Raw genomic sequence first — 22,805 nt, 5'->3', positions numbered from 1 at the left:
CTTCTTCGTCTTCCCCGCCACGCGCGTGCGCAGCGCGCCCCCGCCCCCACCACTCTCCCTCCCTGCCCCCCCCACCCCTGGGAGAAGCGGGAGGGGGGAGCGCGCCCACCCACCCACCCACCCACCATCTCCCTTTCTCTCTGTCTGGGTCTCTTGACACCCACCCATACCCTTCTTCTCCCCCCCTGCCCTCCTCACCCGCGCCTGGCCTTGCCCCCCGCCCCCTCCTTGTTCCTCCTCCCTCCCTTCCCCGGTCCCTCCCCCCCTCCCCTCGCTGCCACCACCACTTCAGGGCGCGCATGAGAGATGTCTGCCACCAGCGTTGACCCCCAGGTAAGCGGATCAAGGGTGGGCGTGGGGAGAGGGAAGAACGGGCAGCGCTCGCCCACAACCCCCCCCCCCTTCTCCCCTCCCGGCATTTCCTTCTGTTTGCAATTTAGACCTTGAGCTCCCTTTAATTCTCTTTCCTGGGCCTAAGCAACCCACCCAGCCTGCCTTATCCACACTCGCCCTTGTTTCTCTTTACCGTTTTATGCAAATCCAGCCCTGTCCTTTTTGGAGGGGCGGGAGGGATGAGGTTTTTCTTTTATTTCTTCCACCTCTTCCTTTTCCCCCTCTTCCGGGCCTTTGTTCCGTCCTGTAAGAGTTTGGCTGTGTCACACGCACTACTAGGCCCTCGTAGGGGCTGTTACAAGCGTTGTGCTTCTGAAGGTTTGTGTGCATTAAGTGCACGCTTAATGTGATGGTGAGATAAACACATATCTGCCTCTGCCATGATTTTGTTGAGTACAGTATATGCACTTGGTGCCAAAGCAGGGTTTGCATTTGTGCAATGTGTGAACTGGACATCTGCAGTCATTGTATGGGTCCATTTTGAGGAAAGATAATTGGATGTTGCAATAAAGTCGTGCGACTTAAAGGCTAATAAATGCATTGTGGTGTAAGCTTGCATGGACTACGGCCCATCTCATCAGATTCATGAAGTGCTATTCTGAAAGATGTACATGCACACATGCCTTGGGATGCACTTCATGTACCAAACGCTTCACATCTCTTTCCCACTCAAGCTGAACAGTGTAGGGTAGTGATGGGAAACGTGGTCTTCTGTACTACCGTTTCCATTGCCCCAGCTAGCAAGGTCAGGAATAAGGAGAATTGGAGTCCAACAGCATCTGGAAGGCCACAAGCTACCTATTCAGGTGTAGGTCCTGTATTATTTACCTTCAGCTCCCCTTCCACTTTCTGGATCTTTCCTCTTTCTTTGAAATACATGCTCCACATCCCTCTCTTGGAGGAACTTTTCTCTTTGCTGTCTTCAATTTTGTGGGGAACTGCTTCTCCCTTTATTCATACATGACATTTCTGTAGGACTTTCAAATGGTCTTCTATTATATCAGTAATTCTTAACAATAGTTCTGTAAAGTAGTATATATTTGTGTCTCAGTCTGTGGCTGAGAAGTAGTGGCTTGCTTAAGGCTGCCTTGTGATACCATGGCTGATACAAGGTTTGGACCAGCAACCTCACAGCCATAGCCACAAACTGTATCAAGGCTATGTATTTTCCAGAGGTGTAACTGTCTGTTGCAGTAAAAACTGCAGAGAGACTTGTGGCATCTTGAAAGACTAACAAATTTACTTTATCAGCTTTGCCTGCAAAAGCTCATGCCATAATAAATTTGATAAGGTACCTAGATATCCTTTCTGATGCTTACTGTAAGTGCCCCTTGTTATGGTGTTATTTCCCACCTATTTCTTGCTTTCTTACCCTGTGTATATGTCATTCTTTGATGTTCTACTTCTTGATTTGTTTCTGAAGGGGGTGTCTCTCTGGTTTCCATAAGACTTAACTTTGTTTTTGTTTGTTTTTTTGCTTTACTTATTTCTTAAATTTGGAGATGTGACTACCTTCCCTTTCATCTTTCTCTTTGTGCTTGGGGTGCCCAAAACTTTAGTGTTCTCGCCATAGGTCTTTCTTAACAGCCAACATTTCCCACATCTTTGTTTATAAACCTTTTTGGGCCCGATGGCATATCAGCAAATCACAGAAACTGTCATGGGTGCAAAACACACACAGCAAACTTTTCTGTTGAATGCAAAAGGATGTTTCTTTTAAGTCTAATTTTAGCAGGAGTGGGACCCTCTAGGTACCAGAGAAGGCCCTTGTATGCATGTGTGCCCACAGTGACCCCTGTGTAAACTGTTGCGGCTTCTCTGTCCCCCTGCAGGTTTTTAGGTATTCCTGAAGGTCCCAAAGAAGTCAACTGCTCTTTTCTTTATCTGTAACTGAAGAAGTGTTCATGCACACGAAAGCTCATACCAAGAACAAACTTACAGTAGTTGGTCTCTAAGGTGCTACTGGAAGGATTTTTTTATTTTTTATTTTGTTTTGCTCTTTTCTTTGTTCTCTCTCCCTGGCAATTCCTCCCTTGGCATTTCATACACATGCTAAAGCTAGGTGCTGTTTCCCTTATCTGTTTCTCTTTGTTTCTGCCTTTCCTCTTGAGTCGTGGTGCTTTTCCAGTGTGTCTGCCTTTCAGTCTTGTGTCCTGAGGTGGCAAGGTATTTCTAAAAACATAAGAGCCTTCTGGATCAGGACAATGTCCCACTTAGTCCAGCATCCTGTTCTCACATTGGCCTAGCATATGCCTCTGGAAAGCCTAAATGTAGCACCTAAATGCAACAGGAGTCTCTCCTCTCCCTCTCTTAAAAAATACTGTGCTCGATACTTGGCTGTCATTGTGCTCTACTACTGAATGCTCATTTTGTACTAATTTATTGGGAGTCATTAAAAACTGTTCATGCAGTGCCCTTGACCATTTCTATCTGGAACTAGCAAGAAATACTTAGAGATTGTTCACGATACATACTGGCTGACTAAACTGGTAACAGATGCAGAAACCTAAGACCAGAAAGAAAGGGCTGTGGTTGGGAATTGTAGGACTTTACATGCCTTTGCCCTGTCTGTCAGTGTAGGTTACTATATTATATATTCTTTATATATCATGGACTACAATATATATCTAAATTGGAATGATCTTTTGCTTTATTGTGGCTCAGGAAGTGACATATTATCTGCTCTATCTCTTTTCTTTATCTGAACATGTGCTTATGACATGACAGAGACCGAAAGGACAAGATAATAAAGGTAAGGAATTTTTAAATTTAAAATAGATGGTTCGGAAAGTAGATCTAGACTGAATATACTGGATGAAACTTGGCTTTCACTCTTGAAACAGATCTTATTAAAATGCAACAGGATTCTGTGCAGAAGTAAGTCTTACTGAATTTCAGTGGCATTTACTCAGGATGTTTGATTAGGATCAATGTGTTGAACTATTTGTATGTTTTCACACCATTCTGTGCAAACATTTGTCTCAGTTTTTGTTTAAAAACAACGGTGCATACTTATTTATTTTTGCAAGAGGCTTGTTTTCATTTTTATAAAAGAAAAGATAAAATAGGTAAATTTTCCAAGAATGTAATAATTTTGTATTGCAGTTAGGCCACTTCCTCTTCTGTCACCAGAGTATTGTTGGTAGTTATAGGATTATAGGTCATGGGAGTTGACACATCACTGCTCTTTTTTCCACTGAAACTATTTTTGGAGCACTCATCCCAAAAGTTCAAACTCCTCTTGACTGCAAGATGCAGAGATTATGTATAAAATAGCAACATTTGACACAGCTGAATGTAGGAGAGCAAATAGTCACCGTCACATTTGGATCATGCTGTTACATATTTTATTTAGATTTATAGTCCACCCAATTCTGATGTTTACGGGCGGACCACAATGCATCAAAATCAAAAGTATAAATTGCATGTTCAGATGAGTCGTTCTTGTTTCCACAAGCAATTACGGAATCGTTTAGCATCATCTTCCAGATCTTTTCTTCATACTAGTTTAGTATTTGGAATTTTAAATCTGGTGGGAGGTTATTTAAGCCTATATATTTTCAACAAAATTAAGAGGGGTTTAAAAACAGCTTTAAAAAGTAAGCACAGTAGACAAGGTGGAAAACTTTCCCATAAGTATCCTTTGCTTAGCCATCCCATGCCGTCAGTTTCCTGTTGTTTGCTGGATCCCTGAGCACAACCCAGAACAGAGTTAGGCATGCTAGAGCCCATAGATTCCAGTGGTCCTTGGCTTTGGCATCTTCTGTCTAGTGTTCTCGAAGTGCCCTTCTATAGCGCTTTAATTGTTTGCACTATGGTTAATCGCTCCCTCACAATTAAGTATACAGTGGTGCCTCGCTAGACGAAAATAATTTGTTCTGCGAGTATCTTCGTCTAGCGATTTTTTCGTCTAGCGAAGCACCAATGCAATAGCGGTTTTCGCGCGACGAAAAAAAAATTCGTCTTGCGAGGCAGCCCCATTGACAATTTCGTCTTGCGGGGCAGCCTTCCGCTAGCAAATGCCTTTCGTCTAGCGAGTTTTTCGTCTAGCAAGGCATTCGTCTAGCGGGGCCCCAATTGTAAATGCTTTCTCTTATTTTGTTACACTAAGCCATTTAAAACTCATAATTGCCCTAAGCTATCATATTTGTTTCCAGTATGGGAGTTTGTAGTTTCATAAAGGCTTTATTTATTTATTTTTGCATAGCTTAAGGAAGATTCCTGATTTTGTGCACATGAAAGAGGATATGGTTTCCTCCCTAAAAGTTATCCTTTTGATATCTATCTAAGGTGGTATTTGAACATTTATTATGTTTTACTTCTAAAACTCTACTGGTAACTTACATACATGTGTTAACTAGTTTGTGACTTTGAAACCTCCTATCTTCACGGAGTTTGTTTCATATCGTCTGGTCTGCCATCAAACACCTGCACGCTGTGAACAGTTCTGGATATGAAGGATTGCTCTAGGCTTCCCACAGCAGACATGAAGTACTGGCTGGTCTTGTTGGGCTTCAGTGTATCCCTGTGTCAACTGAGTGCACCTACAATGGAAATCTATAATAACTGTCAATCTGTCTTTCAGGGATACTTGTCTGTGTTGAAGGTCTTCTCAGTGAGGAACCTGTGATAAGCAAGAATCCCAGGGTTCCTTAGACTGCAGTCTGAAAAGCTGGCTTAAAAAAACAGATATTTTTGCTAGTTATTAAACATTAATAAAGAGCAATGCCTATAATAATCCAGATTGTTATGAGAAAGTATAGAGTCTCCATTCTACATAAAGGATACCAAGACTTGAACTTTAAAGACCATTTAGCTAGCATTTTATTGACCTCTTCCTGGCATCCCATGCTGACTTGGAGGCCTCTCAGATTTCTGCTCTTGCTTGCTAAGCTTCTCTAGTCTTCCTTCTCAGGCGAAGAGTATGTTAGTACATTGTATGAATGTTACTCCTGTTCTTGCCAAAGCTGTGTTGCAGGTTGTTGAAAAACCTGCTTGCAAGCTGCTCAGTAAATGTCATTCAAACTAGTCTTATAGGCAACAATGGCATTTAGCATTCCTGTGAAAGATTTTTTTACATCTTGTTGAAATCTGACCCCTCTGCCTTCTCTGAATTTACAATGCCATAGGATAAAAACTGCTTTGTTTACATATGCTGTCACTGTGCTTTGGAAATGGTTCTTACTGAAACTTTAAGAATGTACACGGCTATAACTTCAGCTCTTTTGTTTCAGTGCAAAATGGTTCTCTTCATCAGAAAGATACAGTTCACGACAACGATTTTGAGCCTTACCTTTCTGGACAGTCAAATCAGGTTAGTTAGCGCTGCTGAAAATATTATTTCTTTCTTCTTCTTTTTTAAAAAAGGGCTTTTGGAGAGTGAAGATGATCAGAAAGTTGTATTTTTTTTTAAAGTAAATGATTCTAATACATAGTAGAGAGAGCCAAAGAACATTAATTCTGATGTAGCACTCCCTCTGATTCGAGGTAAACAAATAATCACTGGTTCAGCTAAGTGAGGGGTCAACAAACTTTTTGGGGAGGGGGCCGGTTGACCATCCCCCAGACCGCGTGGCACGCCGGACCGTGTGTGTGTGTGTTTGTGTGTGCACGCGTACACACATGCACCGGAGGGCGCTTCTCTCTCCCCCCTCCCCCCAGCCTACCTATGGAGCGGGCGGCAGAGGCGGCGGAGGGACGAGCGGCCCGAAAGGAGCCCTTTCTCACCGCTGGTCCCGCCGTCCGCCTCTCGCAAGGGCAGGCACAGGAGCCCTGGTTGGGAGAGGCATCAACCGTGCCATCTATGCCTGCTCTTGTGAGGGCTGGAGGGACCAGCGGCAAGAAAGGGCTGCTTTCGGCCCCGGAGAGGCGCTCCCCAAAATGGCACTCAGCCAGCTCAGCCCAACTCCCTTCCTCCTCTATGCAGGGCAGGGAGAAGCCAGGAGGAGGGGGAAAATGGCGCCCCCAAAAAATTACCAGGGGGAAAACTATCAGAATTGCTCCACAGACTGTCCACGGGCCGGATTCTGAGGGCAATTGGGCCAGATCTGGCCCGTGGACCATAGTTTGGCGACCTCTGAACTAAGTCAAAGATCACTCATATGTCAGTTCAGAAGTAAAGATCAGACTGTTGGTCCTATCACACTTAATGCTGAGAACTGTAATAATCTAAAATGTTTGTAAAACTTTGATCTTGAAACCCCAGCACAGTGGCTTATTGGGTACATACCTCAGCAAATGAATCACTCTACAGTGGTACCTCGGGTTAAGAACTTGATTCGTTCTGGAGATCCGTTCTTAACCTAAAACTGTTCTTAACCTGAGGTACCACTTTAGCTAATGGGACCTCCCGCTGCTGCCACGCCGCGATATCTGTTCTCATCCTGAGGCAAAGTTATTAACCCGAGGTACTATTTCTGGGTTAGTGGAGTCTGTAACCTGAAGCGTCTGTAACCCGAGGTACCACTGCATTTGTGTGAAAACCATAAATAAAGGTATTTTGTTAAAGTAGCTGATGTGAATTCTATTTCAGGCTGTTACATTTTACTTCATAATATGCATAATATACATTCATACATTGCCCATGATTTTGAAGAATGTTGTGTGGAGCATACTGTATTTCCAAGCACCAAAAGCTCTTCTATGTAAAACTTTTGACTGCACATCCTTTTTGCCATATATTTTCTAAGTGTGGACAAGAGAGCTCCTCTTCCACCTGCTGCTGATTCTATAAGGTGCCAGCAAACTGCAAATAAGTCATGAGCCATTCCGCAGGTCTCTGGGTTTTCTTTTTTTTTACTTAAGGAGAACAAGCTGTGCATGGGGGTTTCATGATTGGCACGCCCAAGAGGCTCAGTGGTTTAGACCACAGTGCCACTAATCTGCAGCAGCAGCACCATAAATGGGTTTTGGGGAGGGTGTTCTGACCCTTTTACCCCCCATTGATCCTTCAACTTAAGTTACCTCCAAAGCTGCTGTTTGATGCAGAGTTTTCCCTCTCAGGATAATGGCAGCTTCAGGGGTGTAGTTTGAATCAGAGGTAAATGATTCATCCATTTTCCATCACATCCATGATTCCTCCCACCCTAAGCACATACACATATCCCCCCCCCCCAAAAAAGTTGTCAGTTCTCGTAATGAAGGGGAAAAAATCACATGTAGTTTGATCCTCAGTTGCATAAATGAATTGGTTATTATGGAAGTATAAAAGCATGCTTCACCCATATAATGAGGGGAACACCTTCAAAACCTTTGGGGTTAAAACTTTACTGTAGGATGGATTAAGTAGCTGAAGCATTATTTTAATAGTTGGGATGACTGTTTTCATTTGCTGTTCTATAGACCACAGCTTTAATTATCGACTTACTTAGCAGTTTTCAGCTTGCCAGAATTATTTACAGTTCTTAACTCATTTAACTGTCATGATAGCCCTGTGAGTTAAATCTGAATGAGAGGTACTGGCTCCCCAAAGGCCACCCTGTGCAAATAGTTGAACTGATATTTAACTTAGCTGGTACACACTTCAGCCCAGCTGCCTATGTTCAACACATCATGCTAGCCCAACACTTAAAATAGGAAAGTTGTTTGGGGGTTTCTTTTTCATGATGAGAGTTTTATTTTGTTGTAAAGTTGTCTTGAGGTGCTTGTTTCTGTATAAAGCAACTAATAAAGGCCAAATAATGATAATAATAAGTTACTTGTATGGCAGTGCTGCTGAGCAGTTGCCCATCCTCTTATTTAAATAACTAGTTTGTATAGGATTCTAAACACTGATGGTAACTAATTGCTGAAAAGAAGTGCTGGAAGCTGTATGGTGCATATTCTTGATGGCCTGTAGAAATTCATTTTTAATAACAATATCAAATGTGTATTACAGAGTTTTAAATAGAAATTCTGAGTTTAAAAATGTACAGTATAGGTATTACCCTGAACAAATGACATGCTCAGATTTTAACAGACCACGCAAAGGCAGAATATTTTTATCAGTGGAATATTTTAACAGTGGAATCTTCTCAGAAAATAGCTTCCAGTACTTCTCTGTGTAGGCATGTGTATCAGTATTGACAGTGCTTGAGTAATTTGATTGAATAATCTGAACTGATCCATCATTTCTTTGGGTAAGAGTAGTTTGGAAGAATTCCAGTATGAGTTGGTAGCTATTTGCATGGTCTTTTACTGTGACACAGTCCTTCCATGTAATTGTACTGGAATTTTCAGCAAAGCTTGATGGGGCAATGCCTGCTGATGAGACCCTGGCCACTTTTCCAGCAGAAAACCGTGTCTGTTTGCTGTGTGGCATCCACATAGGTAAAGCTTGTTACCAGGGTGGACAGGCCATGCTGTTTTGTTAAATAGGTATAATTGTTACTTTTAAAACTTTTTTGTGAAAAGCTTTTATATCAATATCTTCAATAAAGTTGGTTTCATACACTCTTAACTGTCAAGCTGCTGTAGTAGAACACCAGAAACCCATAACAGGTGAAAAATGTGAAATTTACCAATTAGAATTTTAATTTCAAGAAACCTGAAAGTGTGTATAAACAACAGCAACCCAGAAAGTTAAGATGAAATTGGTTGAAATGCAACTTAATAGTCAAAGAGATACTAAGATATTATGTGACAGAGGGCAAGCAAAATACATTTGTACCTTGGAAGTCGAACAGAATCCTTTCCGGAAGTCCGTTCAACTTCCAAAATGTTTGGAACCCAAAGTGCGGCTCCTGCAGCCAATCAGAAGCCCTGTCTGATGTTCAGCTTCCAAAAATAGTTTGCAAACCGAAACAGTCACTTCCAGGTTTGTGGCATTTGGGAGCCAAAACGTCTGAGTACCAAGGTGTTCGAAAACCAAGGTGCGACTGTAGTGGGGAAATTTACCAAAGTGTTCAGTTTACAAGTAGAATAAACTAAATCAGATCACTTTGTAGGGAATCTGAAAATTTTATGATGCAAATTACCCTGTGTAAATCCTCGATTTCAATATATCCATATCACTAAGCTGTGCATTTTGGTACCCCAAGAGCAATGGTCACCAGCTTTGCTTTAAAAGATGTTTAGACAAATTCACAGAGAACAGGGTTGTCAATGGCTACTAGTCAAGAGGGGAGTGTGCTACTTGTATTTGTATGCGGTATGCCTTTTAACCTCAGTTGCCGAGAAGAACAAGTGATGGCAGTACAGTTGCACTCATGCCCTGCTGGGGGTCTTCTAGTGGGCATCTTGAGTGGCCACTGTGAGAATACAATGCTAAACCAGGTGGGCCTTTGATACGGTCCAGCTGGGCTGTTACGACTGGCCTAGGAGAAAAGGAGCTATGTAAAGGCTAAATTAAAAAGAGTGATAAAAGGTTGCTGTTGTAGAAATGACACGGTTTTCAAGGTTCAGGAGTGAAGACAACTTAAAGAGTGGAAGAGAGTATTACTGAGGTTGAAAGAAGGTGATTAGTCAGGGTTGTGAGAGAAGGGAATGTAACAGGAAACTGGGCAATGTAGGTAAGGAAGCAGGACACCTTAGGCCTGGAATGGCGAGTTATGGCCCACCAGCTGTTCTTGGACTAAAACTCCATAATCCCTGGCTGTTGGGCATGCTGGCTGGGATTGATGGCAACAATATCCGAAGAGACACAGGTTCCCCACCCCTGCCTTGAGAACAAATTTGTATTCCTGGGCTCCTTTGGGTGGAAGGGTGGATATAAGCATAATAAATAAATTAAAATGAACTGAAGAACTCCCTTGCTGGATCCATTGACGACATTCACAGTAGCCGGCCAGTAGAATAAACGGACAAGAAGATTAAGAGATGTGAAGTAGAACCAGTGAGTTGTAAAATGGAACTGAAATAGCTGGCAAGATGAAGAATGATGGGAGCAGTTCTGAATAGACAAACCGAATTAATCTGAGTGAGAAATGCTAGTGAGATTAATGAGTGTGCAAAATAACCAGAGCCATGAGCCAAAGAGCAACGGAGAAGATTGCAAAGTGCCAGGGCTTTTCAGGGAGGCAGAAGTGACATGTTCTAGCAGGTACTTGAAACTGAGAGAGAAAGAGGAGAGTCAAATATGAGAGTTGTGCATTTGCAATAATTGGGGTTGAAAATGTTATTAGAACTTGCATTTATATTATATTTTCTCTCTAGGAATGTTTGTGATTGCTTGCACAGTATCACATTTTTCATACACTTAGATTGTACCAACTAACTTCATATGTTTGAGAGTGTTCATAAAAGTTGTGAGGCATAAGTAACCCATTTCTAATATTATAACATTGGCATCTTGTGAAACTACTTTAGTCACAACTCACTAGTTGGCTTAACATGCCCGCTGAAGGCAGCAAAGACAAAGCTTATGGTTTAGGTTTATTAATTTTGTATTTCAAAAAGTTTTGTATTGCTAAAGTCTCAAAGTGATTTACAAGCAAGTAAAATACAGGAATAGAATTACGAAAGCAGATGAGAAACAGTTTTTTCTGTATAATAAAATGATAGCGGGAAAACGAAAACCTCTCCATGTCTCCAAGATTCACCCTGTTTGTTGTGAAGCTTGTGAACTAATACTAAACCTGTTTTAATTTGAGAGGCTGAAACAGTTCTTAAGAAAGGGGACACTTCTAAACATTGAGGGCATTTGATAGCTCTTTCAGTTACAGCAGCACTTAAGAGTTGTACTTTTCTGAAGCATCTCTTCTGGTTTGAATAACACTCTGAATATCTGAATCTGAAATTACTTTTCTTGTCTTTAACAGAATAACAGCTATCCATCAATGACAGATCCCTACCTGTCCAGTTATTACCCACATTCTATTAGCTATCCCTACTCCCTCAGTGAAGCACCATGGTCAACTGGAGGAGACCCTCCTATTCCATACCTCACTCCCTATGGACAGCTCAGTAATGGTGATCATCATTTCATGCACGATGCTGTTTTTGGACAGCCTGGTGGACTGGGGAACAACATTTACCCGCACAGATTCAATTTTTTCCCTGAAAACCCACCTTTCTCAGCATGGGGGACAAGTGGGTCCCAAGGGCAGCAGACTCAGAACTCAGCTTATGGAAGCAGCTACAGCTACCCACCCAGTTCCCTCGGTGGTACTATGGTGGATGGGCAGACAGGATTTCATAATGATACTCTAAACAAAGCTCCTGGAATGAACAGCATCGAGCAGGGAATGGTTGGACTGAAGATTGGTGGGGACGTCACAGCTTCTGCCGTGAAAACAGTAGGTTCTGTGGTCAACAGCGCTGGGATGACAGGCGCTTTGTCTGGCAACGGGGGTTCAAGTATAAACTTGCCGGTATCTAAGCCAACCTCTTGGGCTGCAATTGCTAGCAAACCTGCAAAGCCTCAGCCCAAGATGAAAGCAAAAAGTGGGCCTGTGATAGGAGGGGCTTTACCTCCGCCACCTATTAAACATAACATGGACATTGGTACCTGGGACAATAAGGGACCTGTGGCCAAAGTTCCAACTCCTCAGCAGATCCCTTCTCCTCAATCAGTACCACAGCCACAAATCATTCAGCCTATTCCTGCCCAGCCACCTCCACTGGCCCAGCTGCCATACCAGAACCCTCAGCCGCCGCCATCTCAAAACCGGTGGGTGGCGCCTCGTAACAGAAATGCAGCTTTTGGCCAAAGCGGAGGAACTGGTAATGAGAACAACTCGCCTGGCAGTACCCCAGCAAACTCCATCCCAGGCAGCGAATCCCACCCTGTCCTTGAAAAACTGAAAGCTGCTCACAGTTACAACCCTAAGGATTTCGAATGGAACCTTAAAAATGGACGCGTGTTCATAATAAAGAGCTATTCTGAGGACGATATTCATCGTTCCATTAAATATTCCATTTGGTGTAGCACAGAACATGGCAACAAGCGTTTGGACAGTGCTTTCCGCTCTATGAATAGTAAGGGTCCTGTCTACTTATTATTCAGTGTCAACGGCAGCGGACATTTCTGTGGAGTGGCGGAAATGAGGTCGCCGGTAGATTATGGCACCAGTGCTGGTGTCTGGTCTCAGGACAAATGGAAGGGGAAGTTTGATGTCAAGTGGCTCTTTGTGAAAGATGTTCCCAACAACCAACTCCGACACATCAGGCTGGAGAACAATGACAACAAACCAGTTACAAACTCCCGTGACACTCAGGAGGTGCCCTTAGAAAAAGCAAAACAAGTGCTTAAAATTATTGCTACGTACAAGCACACAACTTCTATCTTCGATGACTTTTCCCATTACGAAAAGCGCCAGGAGGAGGAAGAGGTGGTGCGGAAGGTAAACTGGCTTTAGAATGTCTTACTGAACTTGTGGAAATACGGGAGGGCAGGGGAAGAGAGACCTAAGGGCTTGAAAGGGGCTTCTGATTTGTTTTAAAAAGCAAATGCCTATGCTTCACGTCTTGTGGTTTTTCCAGAGATCCCCAGCATCCATAAATAATCTCTGCAAGTTGGTCTAAGACAGTGGTGGCAAAACGTGTCCCTCCAGCTGTTTTGGGACTGCAACTCCCATCATCCCTAGCTAACAGGACCAGTGGTCAGGGATGATGGGAATTGCAGTCCCAAAACATCTGAAGGTTTGGCCACCACTGGTCTAAGATGTCAGATGTGGCTTTCATCCTAGAAGTAGTATGGGTGGAATCCAAACCCATCCACTACCACTTGCCATGTCTGCTTGCGGGCAGGAGCAGGAATGCATTCTGAAGACAATCTCTTGTGCCTTATGAGATGTCATTCTGGGGAAGTCTCCCCCCACCCCACAATATTGGAGGTCCCATTTGAAGAAGCTTAAAGGCCTCCCTGTGTGAGTGGAACAAACAGAGCTGGATCTTGACCTGTATTCAATAAAGTTGGTGTCATTGTTAGTACTCATCAGCTGCACCAAATATTTTAATACCCGTTGCAATTGAATTTGTACCCTTCTAATAAAACATTACAGGTCAGTTGTAAGACTGAGAAGTCAGCCATTAAGTAACTTGCAAAATTTACAGAGGGATTTTTTTTTCAACTGAACTCCACCAGGGAAGGCCCAGGAAAGTGGGGTTGAACAGTAAATGAACTTTAACTTTGAAGTAAGTGGTACTTTACTGGTGTAACCCCTCCTTCCACTTTACGTGTACAGTACAACAATAATACAAGGCAGAAAATTAAAATCTGCTCAAGTAATTGCCCTCAAAAATTGCAAAATGCAGTTCATTGGGAATATATTGTACTTTTATGTTGTGAACAGCCCTGAGATCTATGGATAAAGGGCAGTATAATAATAATAATAATAATAATAATAATAATAATAATAATAATAATAATAATAATAATAATGGAAAGAAGATAAGCATAATAGCAGTAATGAGCATGGATTTAAAGGAGCCAAGAATGAAGGAGAACTGGAGGGACAACTAGGCCAAGGATCTAGAACTTCCGTCAGCTTGGGCAAAAGGGCACATGATTCAGGCATTAGGGATAGTGCCCTCAGCTTCAGTCTGCAGAATGCTCCTTGTACATCTCCAGCAAGTATAGGTAGCAAGTCAGATGCGCTCCTTTCAGCTGCTCCACTTGCCCTTGCTCCTACCTGATGAGGAGGCTGTCTCAGCTGCTGGTTGCTTTAGGTTCGAGGTTTATCCATTTTTTAAAAGAGAGCTTCTCGTCCATAAATTGCTGATAAACCTGGGAATGTGTTGTATATGCAATGCTTCCTAGGGAAAAAGTAAGGCTGAATGAGTTTCCCTTGACTTACCTGAAATGCCTCCATTTTACAATTCCCTGGGGAGTAGGGGATAACGTACTGTTTCCCTAAGGAAGTGTGGGATCTGGTTTTATGAGTAGTGCTTTAGAAAATACAGCAGTGGGATTTTTTTACGCCACTTAAGTATATCAGAATAATATACAGAACAAATTCCAGCATTATAGACTTAGCCTAATGCTTGTGTTAAAAAATTCTAGTGACTGATATTGCAAAAGCAAAATTCTTAGGCCACTTTCCAGAAAGTAATTGGTGTGAGCAAGGTCACTGTTTCTTGCAGCCTTTGTTGTTGTTTTCGGAGCAGCAACTCCTGTTCCCGAAACAACAAGCCACTGTAAAGTTTAAAATACTACTTTGGGCCATAGTTTTGGAGTTGTTTCTTCATGACATAAAAGTGTGCCTTCAGACTCGGAGAGCAGGCCTGTTTAGGTGATCAGTAAGGCTGCCGTAGTTTCCTTCTAAAGAACAGTAGCAGGCTGGGATCCAGTGAGCCTCTTTCAGAAAGCCTAGGGACTTGCATTTGCATGGTCCTAGTATCATGATGTGGGGTGGACTGTGGTCGAAGAAACACAAGTCCCGAGTCCCCTTCTGCGTGCTTGTGAGACTTTGTAATAGTTCTTCTGCTTTTCAGCCAAAGGACTCTCAAGAGTGGCTGACAAAGATTTAAAAGTGATTTAAAAAAAAAAAAAAAAAACCCCAGTAAAATCAACAGAGCCGCCAAAGCATATCTGTCCCAGACCAGATTAAAAAAGCAGTTGCAAAATCATAGAAGAGGGTGTCTGATTTCACGACGTTGGCTGCATTCACATGACATGCTAAACCTCATCTTGGCTTGGCAAGACCATGCGAAGCCAATGTCTGTTTGTGGTTAAGCTCAGTAGCTCCCAGCTGCAGGCTTCTTGGAAAGTGTATGGAGTTTCATGTCAACAAATTAGGGGGCTGGCTCTCTGGCAGTAGCAGCATGGGAAGGGCGGCATTGCTTGTCTGGCTTCCCAAAGATGTGCATTACTTCCAGTTTCCAAAACAGGGAGTTGGGGAGGCAGTGGGGAAGTGCAGTGCTGCCACAGCAGCAAGGGTGCAAGATTGGGTCCACCATTTGGCTCGCACTGAGCTCCCTATTCCCTCACCCCTCTCGTGTCTTGGTAACCAGAAGTAGCATGCACTTTTGGAAAGACAGATAAGCTGTGCCACTGGTCAATACTGGGCTGTGCCCAACATAAAAGGTAAGGTAGCTGCCAGGAGGGGTGGACTTTTCTTTTTCTACCACTCACTAGCAAGCTAGTGAAAACAGTGCAGGCCAGTGTCTATTGTGCAGTTCTTTACAGGGTATTTTCTGTCAATTTGCAAGCAAACATTTCCCCCTGTACTGGGAAGTCTGCTGAGAATATAGAAGCTGTTGTTTTGCTTTTGGGTGGCCCAGTTTTGCTTTGAGGCTGATGGACACACAACCACCCACATTTGGCTTTATTTGTTTACTTAGTTCACTGCTTACTGTTCTTTAGCTGGATCTCAATAGGCAGAGAGTTCCAAAGTTCAGGTGCTGCCACTCTAAACGCTTGAATTCATACCCAGAGGCTCATTTATAAGAACACATTGAGTTCTTACCAAGGCACACTCCTTCATTGTCTCCCGGGAGAGACGGATGCCAACTGTTGATCATAGTAAGTTTTTATAAATGTTCGTGGCATAAGAGTGGAACCCAAGTTGTATCCCCTTAATGAGGGGATTTTGTTGCATCCTTGTTTGTTGTGCACATGGAACAAAACTCCTGATATACGGAGATAATTATACGTCCAGATACTATAAATCTGTGGTCATGGCAGTGCATCTTAAAACAGGTACGGTTGTACCTCGTGTTGCATTTGCTGCGGGTTGCGAACGGCACAGGTTACGAACGTGCCGAACCCGGAGGTAACGGAACGGGTTACTTCCAGGTTCGGCGGGTCGCGCATGTGCAGATGCGTCAAATGATGTCATGCGCATGCACAGAAGTGGCGCTGCAGGTTGCTGACTGCTCAGGATGCAAATGGGGCTCCGGAACAGATCCCGTTCGCATCTAGAGGTACCACTGTACAAATCTCTGGTCAATGGCAGTGCATCTTAAAACAGGTATAAATAAGTGTTCTAATACGATGTTTTTTTCTTTACAGGAACGTCAGAATCGAAATAAACAATAAGAATAAACATATATATGGTTTGCTATAAATATATATATAAATATATATATATATACTAGAACTGATATTAAATTTGATTATGAAAAATTGAATCTTTTTAAAAATTTGCTCTGATGCTGTATTCTGGCATCAGGAGACTGTAAAACTTTCAGCTCCAATATCTTTTTGTGCAGGGGAAATTAAATTGTTGCATCTTTTAAGTACATTGTAGTGTGTGTTTGGTTTTTGGATTTTTGGTTTTTCGGTTTTTTTGCCCTAGTGAATATGCATTAATTTGTACCTTTTCTATGTAAAATGCTGTAGAATCCACAAATAAAGGTGTTTTGCTGGGGTTTTTTTAATGGTTAAAGAAGTTCATCTATAATTGAAGTTTCTGATAAATAGTATTTCCCAAAGACTTTTTACCTTCAACACAAATTATGTTTCTAATCTGAAAATCACTATAATTTTATATTTATGTACTGCAGATCCTCTTGTTTCAACAGTCTCCAAAATTGTCTTGCTCCTTCATGGCAAGCATACAAAAAACAACCTTGTGTGTATTTTACTTTTTTGTCATTTATTTGCAGAAATAACATCCAAGTCAAAAGCATTGACAATGCAACAAGTTCAGATCTCTTTGTATAGTTCACTTTTTATCTGTTTTGTTGATTGGTTGTTTTTTAAAAAAAAATCCTGAAAGCACTTTTCTGTCTTGTAGAAAATGAAAAGGGAACAATTCACAAGTATCACATCTCACATGGGCTGCATAGATGAAAATTGTACAAATGCAATTTTGCACTTGCATAATTTTCAGTCCTTTTCAATGAAGTTTGCATGAGAAACGTTCCCCTTGGGTTCTTCCTCATGCAGTCTAAAAACAGCTTTTCGTTCATATCTGATGAATTTTGTGTGCACCTGCTATATCATATCCTGCAACAAAAAGATGAGATTTTCTCTGCCATAATTTTTTTTGTGTTGTAGTTTTTTAATGGTTTAAATGTTTTCAGCATTGCAGGGGCTTGGGGGCAATGTGGCTTTTAAAGGCTTTTTTCAGCTTTCTAATACCCATTAAATCATTTTTAATCTGTCCCCTGTTTTTGTTCTTCACCCACCTTCTCTAAAATGTCATTTAAAATTTTATACCAATAATGGTGAGCTTTAATATAGAATCTTAGTACAGACTCATATGATGGATTATGCTTCAGATGTTTAAAAATGTGTGTATGTGTCTATTTTTTTCTGTTGGATGAGTAAAAACAACTGTTTTAAGAAACGGAATTTGCTGTCATGTTTTTGTGGAATGAGGAAGCTATTGAAGAAATGGCCACCAACCGGAGTTTCAAAATTAAGCATGAATTCTTGATGCTCATGCCTGTTGCTCTAGCACACCGAACCTGCACGTGTTTATTGTAGAGGATCTTTTACTTATATTAGAAAGCAAATATCTTCTGAAATCTACTTACTCAAGAGGACCTCTGATTTAAATGAAAGTTTAAGCTGTATCATTTAGACTTGTATTTAGAACATATAGCTTTGTCTCTGGACTGTTGCTTCCGATGTAAGGAGTAATGGGACAGCATCAGATTAACTTTTTTCCTCTAGGAGAATACAAGCCTTAATAAATAATACCTACTTAGCAAGTGTGATGTCATCTTATTTCTTCCCCCTTAGCACTTGGAAGCTCTGGCTTGTTTGCCCTCTGCTGGTCAAACACTGCGGGGAGGGAAACATGGTGGAGCCTTGCCGTAGAGATCGCCTTGAGGGCTTGATAGCTGCTGACATGGCCTTGTTGATGGATCAAAGCCCACTTTGGTGGATCACAAGTGCTTTCCTTGGTGCCTCCAAGGAGGAAGGGGCAATTAATGTGAGCGAGGTTGGTCGTCTTCCTGTGTTGCTGCTTACCTGGAGCAAGGAACAGTCTTCCTCTGTTTCGTTATGCTGCCACTTGTTGAATATGAGTGTATATGTGGAAAGTGGGCTGGATCCAACTAATAATACTCTAGTGTCAACTCACTGAAATCAGTGGGTGTAAGTTTATCCTACCCATTGATTTTGATTAGTCTGCACTGAGATGACTTAGTTGGATTCAGTCCCAAAGAGTGTTACGGTCCTGGGAAAATAGTCATGCTGCAATGTGTTGCCTGCTTTTAAACTCTGCATAATATGAAAAAAGGCAACACGTAGAAATGTTTCTTGTAATGTCAAATGATATTATAAAAGTTTGCTGTATATAATTTGACATTAAAAAGAAACATTTTGCCCTATCTTTGGTCTACGTGTTGCCTTTTTTCATATTCTGCTTGAGACTTGCAACACAAGGGAACTTTTTTTTGCATTTAAACTGCATGGCTTTGAGACCAAAAGTAGCCTGCAGCCACAAAGCCTGCACTTATTTCGAAAAATCATAAAGCCTACTTAAATTACAATAAATCATTTACATCACCTCTTTCCTCCAGCGTTGCAGCTAGGGTTATTGCTCATATAGTTTGAGAGGAGCCTTCTTTAACTTCTTTTAAACTTTCTATAATTTGTTGAAACTTCCTTCTGTCTTTAATGGGGTGGGCAGGGTGTGTGTGTGTGTGTGTACTCGAGCAGAATGGGAGAAGAGACAAGCTCCAGCAATTCTTTCCCATCTCCCATGACCTCCAAATCTGCTATGGAGCTTATGCCAGCCTGTTGATTAAGTGTTTGCCCAATGAAGAATATCTTCCTGCCGTTAATTCTTTAGTAGATGGATCCTTCAATTACTTCAATTAAGAATTGCATCTCTGCTCTTTGATCCATAATTTTTGATCTTTGTTTCAAAACAAAAGGTTACTCATTTCCCCTGCTTTTGAGTTCAGGTTCAAAAGCCTACTCTTAGGTGCCTGGGCTCACTCTTTTGATATTTTCTTTAACTTTGGCATTTATCATAGTAATAAAGATGCAGTAAAAACCTGTATCTGGGCTGTATGGTTTAAGATTGCAAGTGCATGTTCCTAAGACTGAATGTTTTATATAAAAATTCCACCACATAGAAAACTGATGTATCAAAAGGATTCTAGCCTTTTCTCCCTACCACCCTACTTTTGATCGTGAATTGATTTGGGGTGAGGTATGTATGGAGAAGAGTTTAATCATGAGCCCCTTCCAGAGGCCTAAAGTGGTACAGTCCTCAAGATTACTGCCTCGGTTATGGCAGAACCCCTGCTTTTAACTTGTCATGTGGCAGCAAAGCATTCCACATGCTTAAAAGGATTGCAGTTGATCCTGGTCTCCCACATCTTTAAGAATCTTGAGTGCAACAGCTGTTGCCCTAAGGGCTAAACCGCTCTCTTGTGAAGTTTCAAGCATCAATAGGGAAAAGCAGGTGTGTGTGTGTGAAGCAAGCTTTGAGATACTCCATAGACCAGGGGTGCCCAAACTTTTTTCAAAGGGGGGCCAAATTTGATGAAGTGAACATGCATGATGGCCAACCAAAGTTGTTGAACTTTTTAAAGGGTTGTTTTTAGGCCCCCAAAACGGACTTTGGACATGCCTGCCATAGACAAAACTCACGTGTGTGTCTTCCCAGTTCCGTCGTGAATGCTCTGTAGTCTTGAAACACAAATTTAAACATTTGGCTGAGGGGAAAGCAAGCTTCTGAACCATGGGTGGGAAACCTGTGGCTGTCCAGGTGTTGATGGACTACAAATCCCATCATCCTCAACCAGCATGACCAGTGAGTCAGGGAAGATGAGAGTTGTAAAAAGGTAAAGGACCCCTGGCAGTTAAGTCCAGTCGCAGATGACTCTGGGGTTGCGGCACACGTCTCGCTTTACAGGCCGAGGGAGCCAGCGTTTGTCCGCAGACAGATTTTCCGGGTCGTGTGCCCAGCAAGACTAAGTCGCTTCTGGCGTAACAGAGCACCGAAACCAGAGCAGCGCACGAGAACACCGTTTACTTTCCCGCCGGAGGGGTACCTATTTACGTGCAGTTTTTTGGCGTGCTTTTGAACTGCTAGTAGTCCATCAATATCCAGAGGGCAGCAAATTCTCCATCAAGATTCTGGTTGTTGAAAAGCTACAGAAACAACAGTTAAGTACCACAGCACACATGGCTTTTGTGTTGATCCTGCTGCTGCGATGTCTTCCTCACGCTATCTGTATCAAACCTTTCCTCTGCTTAACCTTTGAAAGTTCATTTCTAGAGCCTAGAAGCTTATACCAAAGCCTATTGCTGCAGCGCTACCAGTTGCCATCGTTTAAAGGAGCCAACAATAGAGCTGGAATCCGTTCCCCCTACAAATAGCTGCAAATATTTGGTCTTCCACCGTAGCATTTGACATAAAGCTGTTTTTACGGTGTCTGACTAGGGCACACGCAATAGTTGTGAATCGCAAGAGGATTATTCCCCCCCCCCCATTCATATCACCACTCAAGACATGAGTTCTCTCTGCTTACATACAGTGGAGGTTCAGAGAAACCGAGTCAACTTAAAAGTAATGGCAAGATTGTGTAATGTGAGATGGTCAGTTTAGGTAAAATGGCAACAACAGCAACTCCCATGTCTGAGCACAAATGCTATGGTTGGCACCACTGTGCAGGCGAAGAAGAGGTGCCCTGTCTTGCCAACTAGTAAGCTGCAGGATGGGACCCCTCCTAACCAACCCACATTTGGTAGGAGCAGTGCTTCTGAATACCAGTTCCTGGAAACCATGGGAAAGGAGAGTTGCTTTTGTATTATTGTTCATCTGCCTGGTTTCTCACAGGCATCTGGTTGGCCCCTGTGAGAACAGGGTGCTGGATTAGATGGGCCATTGGCCTCATCCAGCAGCCTCTTCTTGCGTCCTCAACCCTGGAGTTGCCCTGGGGTGCCCAAACGCATTGGTTCCCCTTTGGAAACAAAACAAGATCACTCAGAACTCCCCAACCGATGAGCACTTTCTCTGCCTTTCTCAGAGTCCGTCCTCGACATTTCCTGGCAGACTTGGGACGTTTGCCAATAAACGGTCTGACTCTGAATAAGGCAGCATCCTGTGTTCGTCTAAATACTTTTTAAAAAAACAAACAAACCCAAAACCCTGCATTCTGCAGAAGGTTAATTGTTTTTGTTTTTAAATCTCTCCGTTTCATCGTTCAGCAAAAGACAGTCTTTAGTTACTAATTCCTGACCTTGCAGTGTGCAGTCAATGGGCCACACAGGGTTTTGCCACTGTTTGCATATGGAGATGGAAACGTGGAGTGGGGGAGAGATGCACACAGTTTTAAGAGGACTTGTTTTATAACCTGTCAGAGGGATTTTGTACCTGGAAGGTTCCCATGACAACAAATTGCCACTCCGTTTCTTTTATTTTTATTTAATGCCGCAGCCGTGCCCAATTATCACGCAGTAACTGCTAAATCAATAGGGGTCAATAATGCTACATACGGCTTTCAGTAATGGAGGCGTCCTGGTTGGGCGGCAAATATTTGCCTTCCCAGATCTCTTCTCTCCAAGGCCTGCTACAGTTCGGATTGTTTTGTACTTGGGAGAAGAGTCCTGTGCAGAGCTATTGCAGCTCAACTGAGATATTGAAAGTGGTTTAGATGGTGAGGTAGTTGGAAAGATAAGAAAACTGTAGGAAGGAGGGAAACCAAAACAAAAGAGGAAAAGGAAATGATTGCATATTTATTGGGGAAGGGTTTCAGTTCCCCCTCCCAATCAAAGATAGAGGCAGGGCTATGCAGAGGTACTTCGTGCTATACTAAAAACACACCAAGGAAATACAAATTTAGCGCCAAGATATACTGGGTTTTGCAAAGAATTTTGTGCATATATATATCCTTTTCTGCATAATTGGAATCTGTTTTAAACGATTAAAATATATGGTATTCTGCTGGAGTGACAACAGACCCATCTGCTGCAACTGGGATTCTCGTTCTGCAACCTGTTTGGCATCTCAGATTTCAGCAGATAACTGCCCAAAGTATATTCAGCTGACTTCCAGATTGGATTACTGGCTTGCACTCGATATGGGGCTCCCTTTGCACTTGACCCAGAAGCTGCAGCTAGCACAGAATGCTGCAGCACAGTTGCTGGCAGGAGTGGTACCCTGTCAACCTCCAACTCCTCTGCTCACAGATCTTCACGGCCTGTTCCTGCTCCGGTCCTAAGCTCAAGGTGTTGCTGTTAGCATCAGGGTCGACCCAAGACATTTTGGTACCTGAGGCAAACCACAAAATGGAGCCTCTCCCCCTCCCCCCCCGGCCAGGGAAGGAGGAGCGAGGGAAGATCTGCACCAGGAAAAAGGGAATAAAGATCTATGTTGGGAAGAAGGGTGGGAAGAATCAAGTCAATGTTATATGATGGTTGAAGTGGGAGGCAAAAGGCATCATGGGGGGGGGGGGAGAGCCCAGAAGAACCCCAAAGGGCAATCCCTGCTGTTTCCTCCCAAGGGCATCCTGATCAAGTTTGCAGATGACACCAAAGTGGGAGGGGTGACAGGATCACACTTCAAAATGACCTTAACAGATTAGAGAACTGGGCCAAAGCAAACAAGATGAATTTTAACAGGGAGAAATGTAAAGTACTA

General features: G+C 42.6%; 1 protein-coding gene across 1 annotated transcript; it reads left to right on the top strand.

Annotated features, from left to right (window-relative positions):
• The first annotated feature begins 242 nt into the window (after positions 1–242).
• YTHDF1 (YTH N6-methyladenosine RNA binding protein 1) lies at positions 243–17,913 on the top strand. The gene is made up of 5 exons (XM_033153712.1): positions 243–333; positions 3,121–3,145; positions 5,628–5,707; positions 11,130–12,653; positions 16,265–17,913. The coding sequence occupies exons 1-5, from the start codon at positions 307–309 to the stop codon at positions 16,289–16,291; spliced, it is 1,683 nt and encodes a 560-aa protein (XP_033009603.1). The 5' UTR covers positions 243–306; the 3' UTR covers positions 16,292–17,913.
• Positions 17,914–22,805: the final 4,892 nt, after the last annotated feature.

Source organism: Lacerta agilis, chromosome 6 (genome assembly GCF_009819535.1).
Source record: "Lacerta agilis isolate rLacAgi1 chromosome 6, rLacAgi1.pri, whole genome shotgun sequence".
Taxonomy (NCBI): Eukaryota; Metazoa; Chordata; class Lepidosauria; order Squamata; family Lacertidae; genus Lacerta; species Lacerta agilis.
Note: the sequence above shows the minus strand (reverse complement) of the source record. Positions and strands in the feature narration are given on the sequence as shown.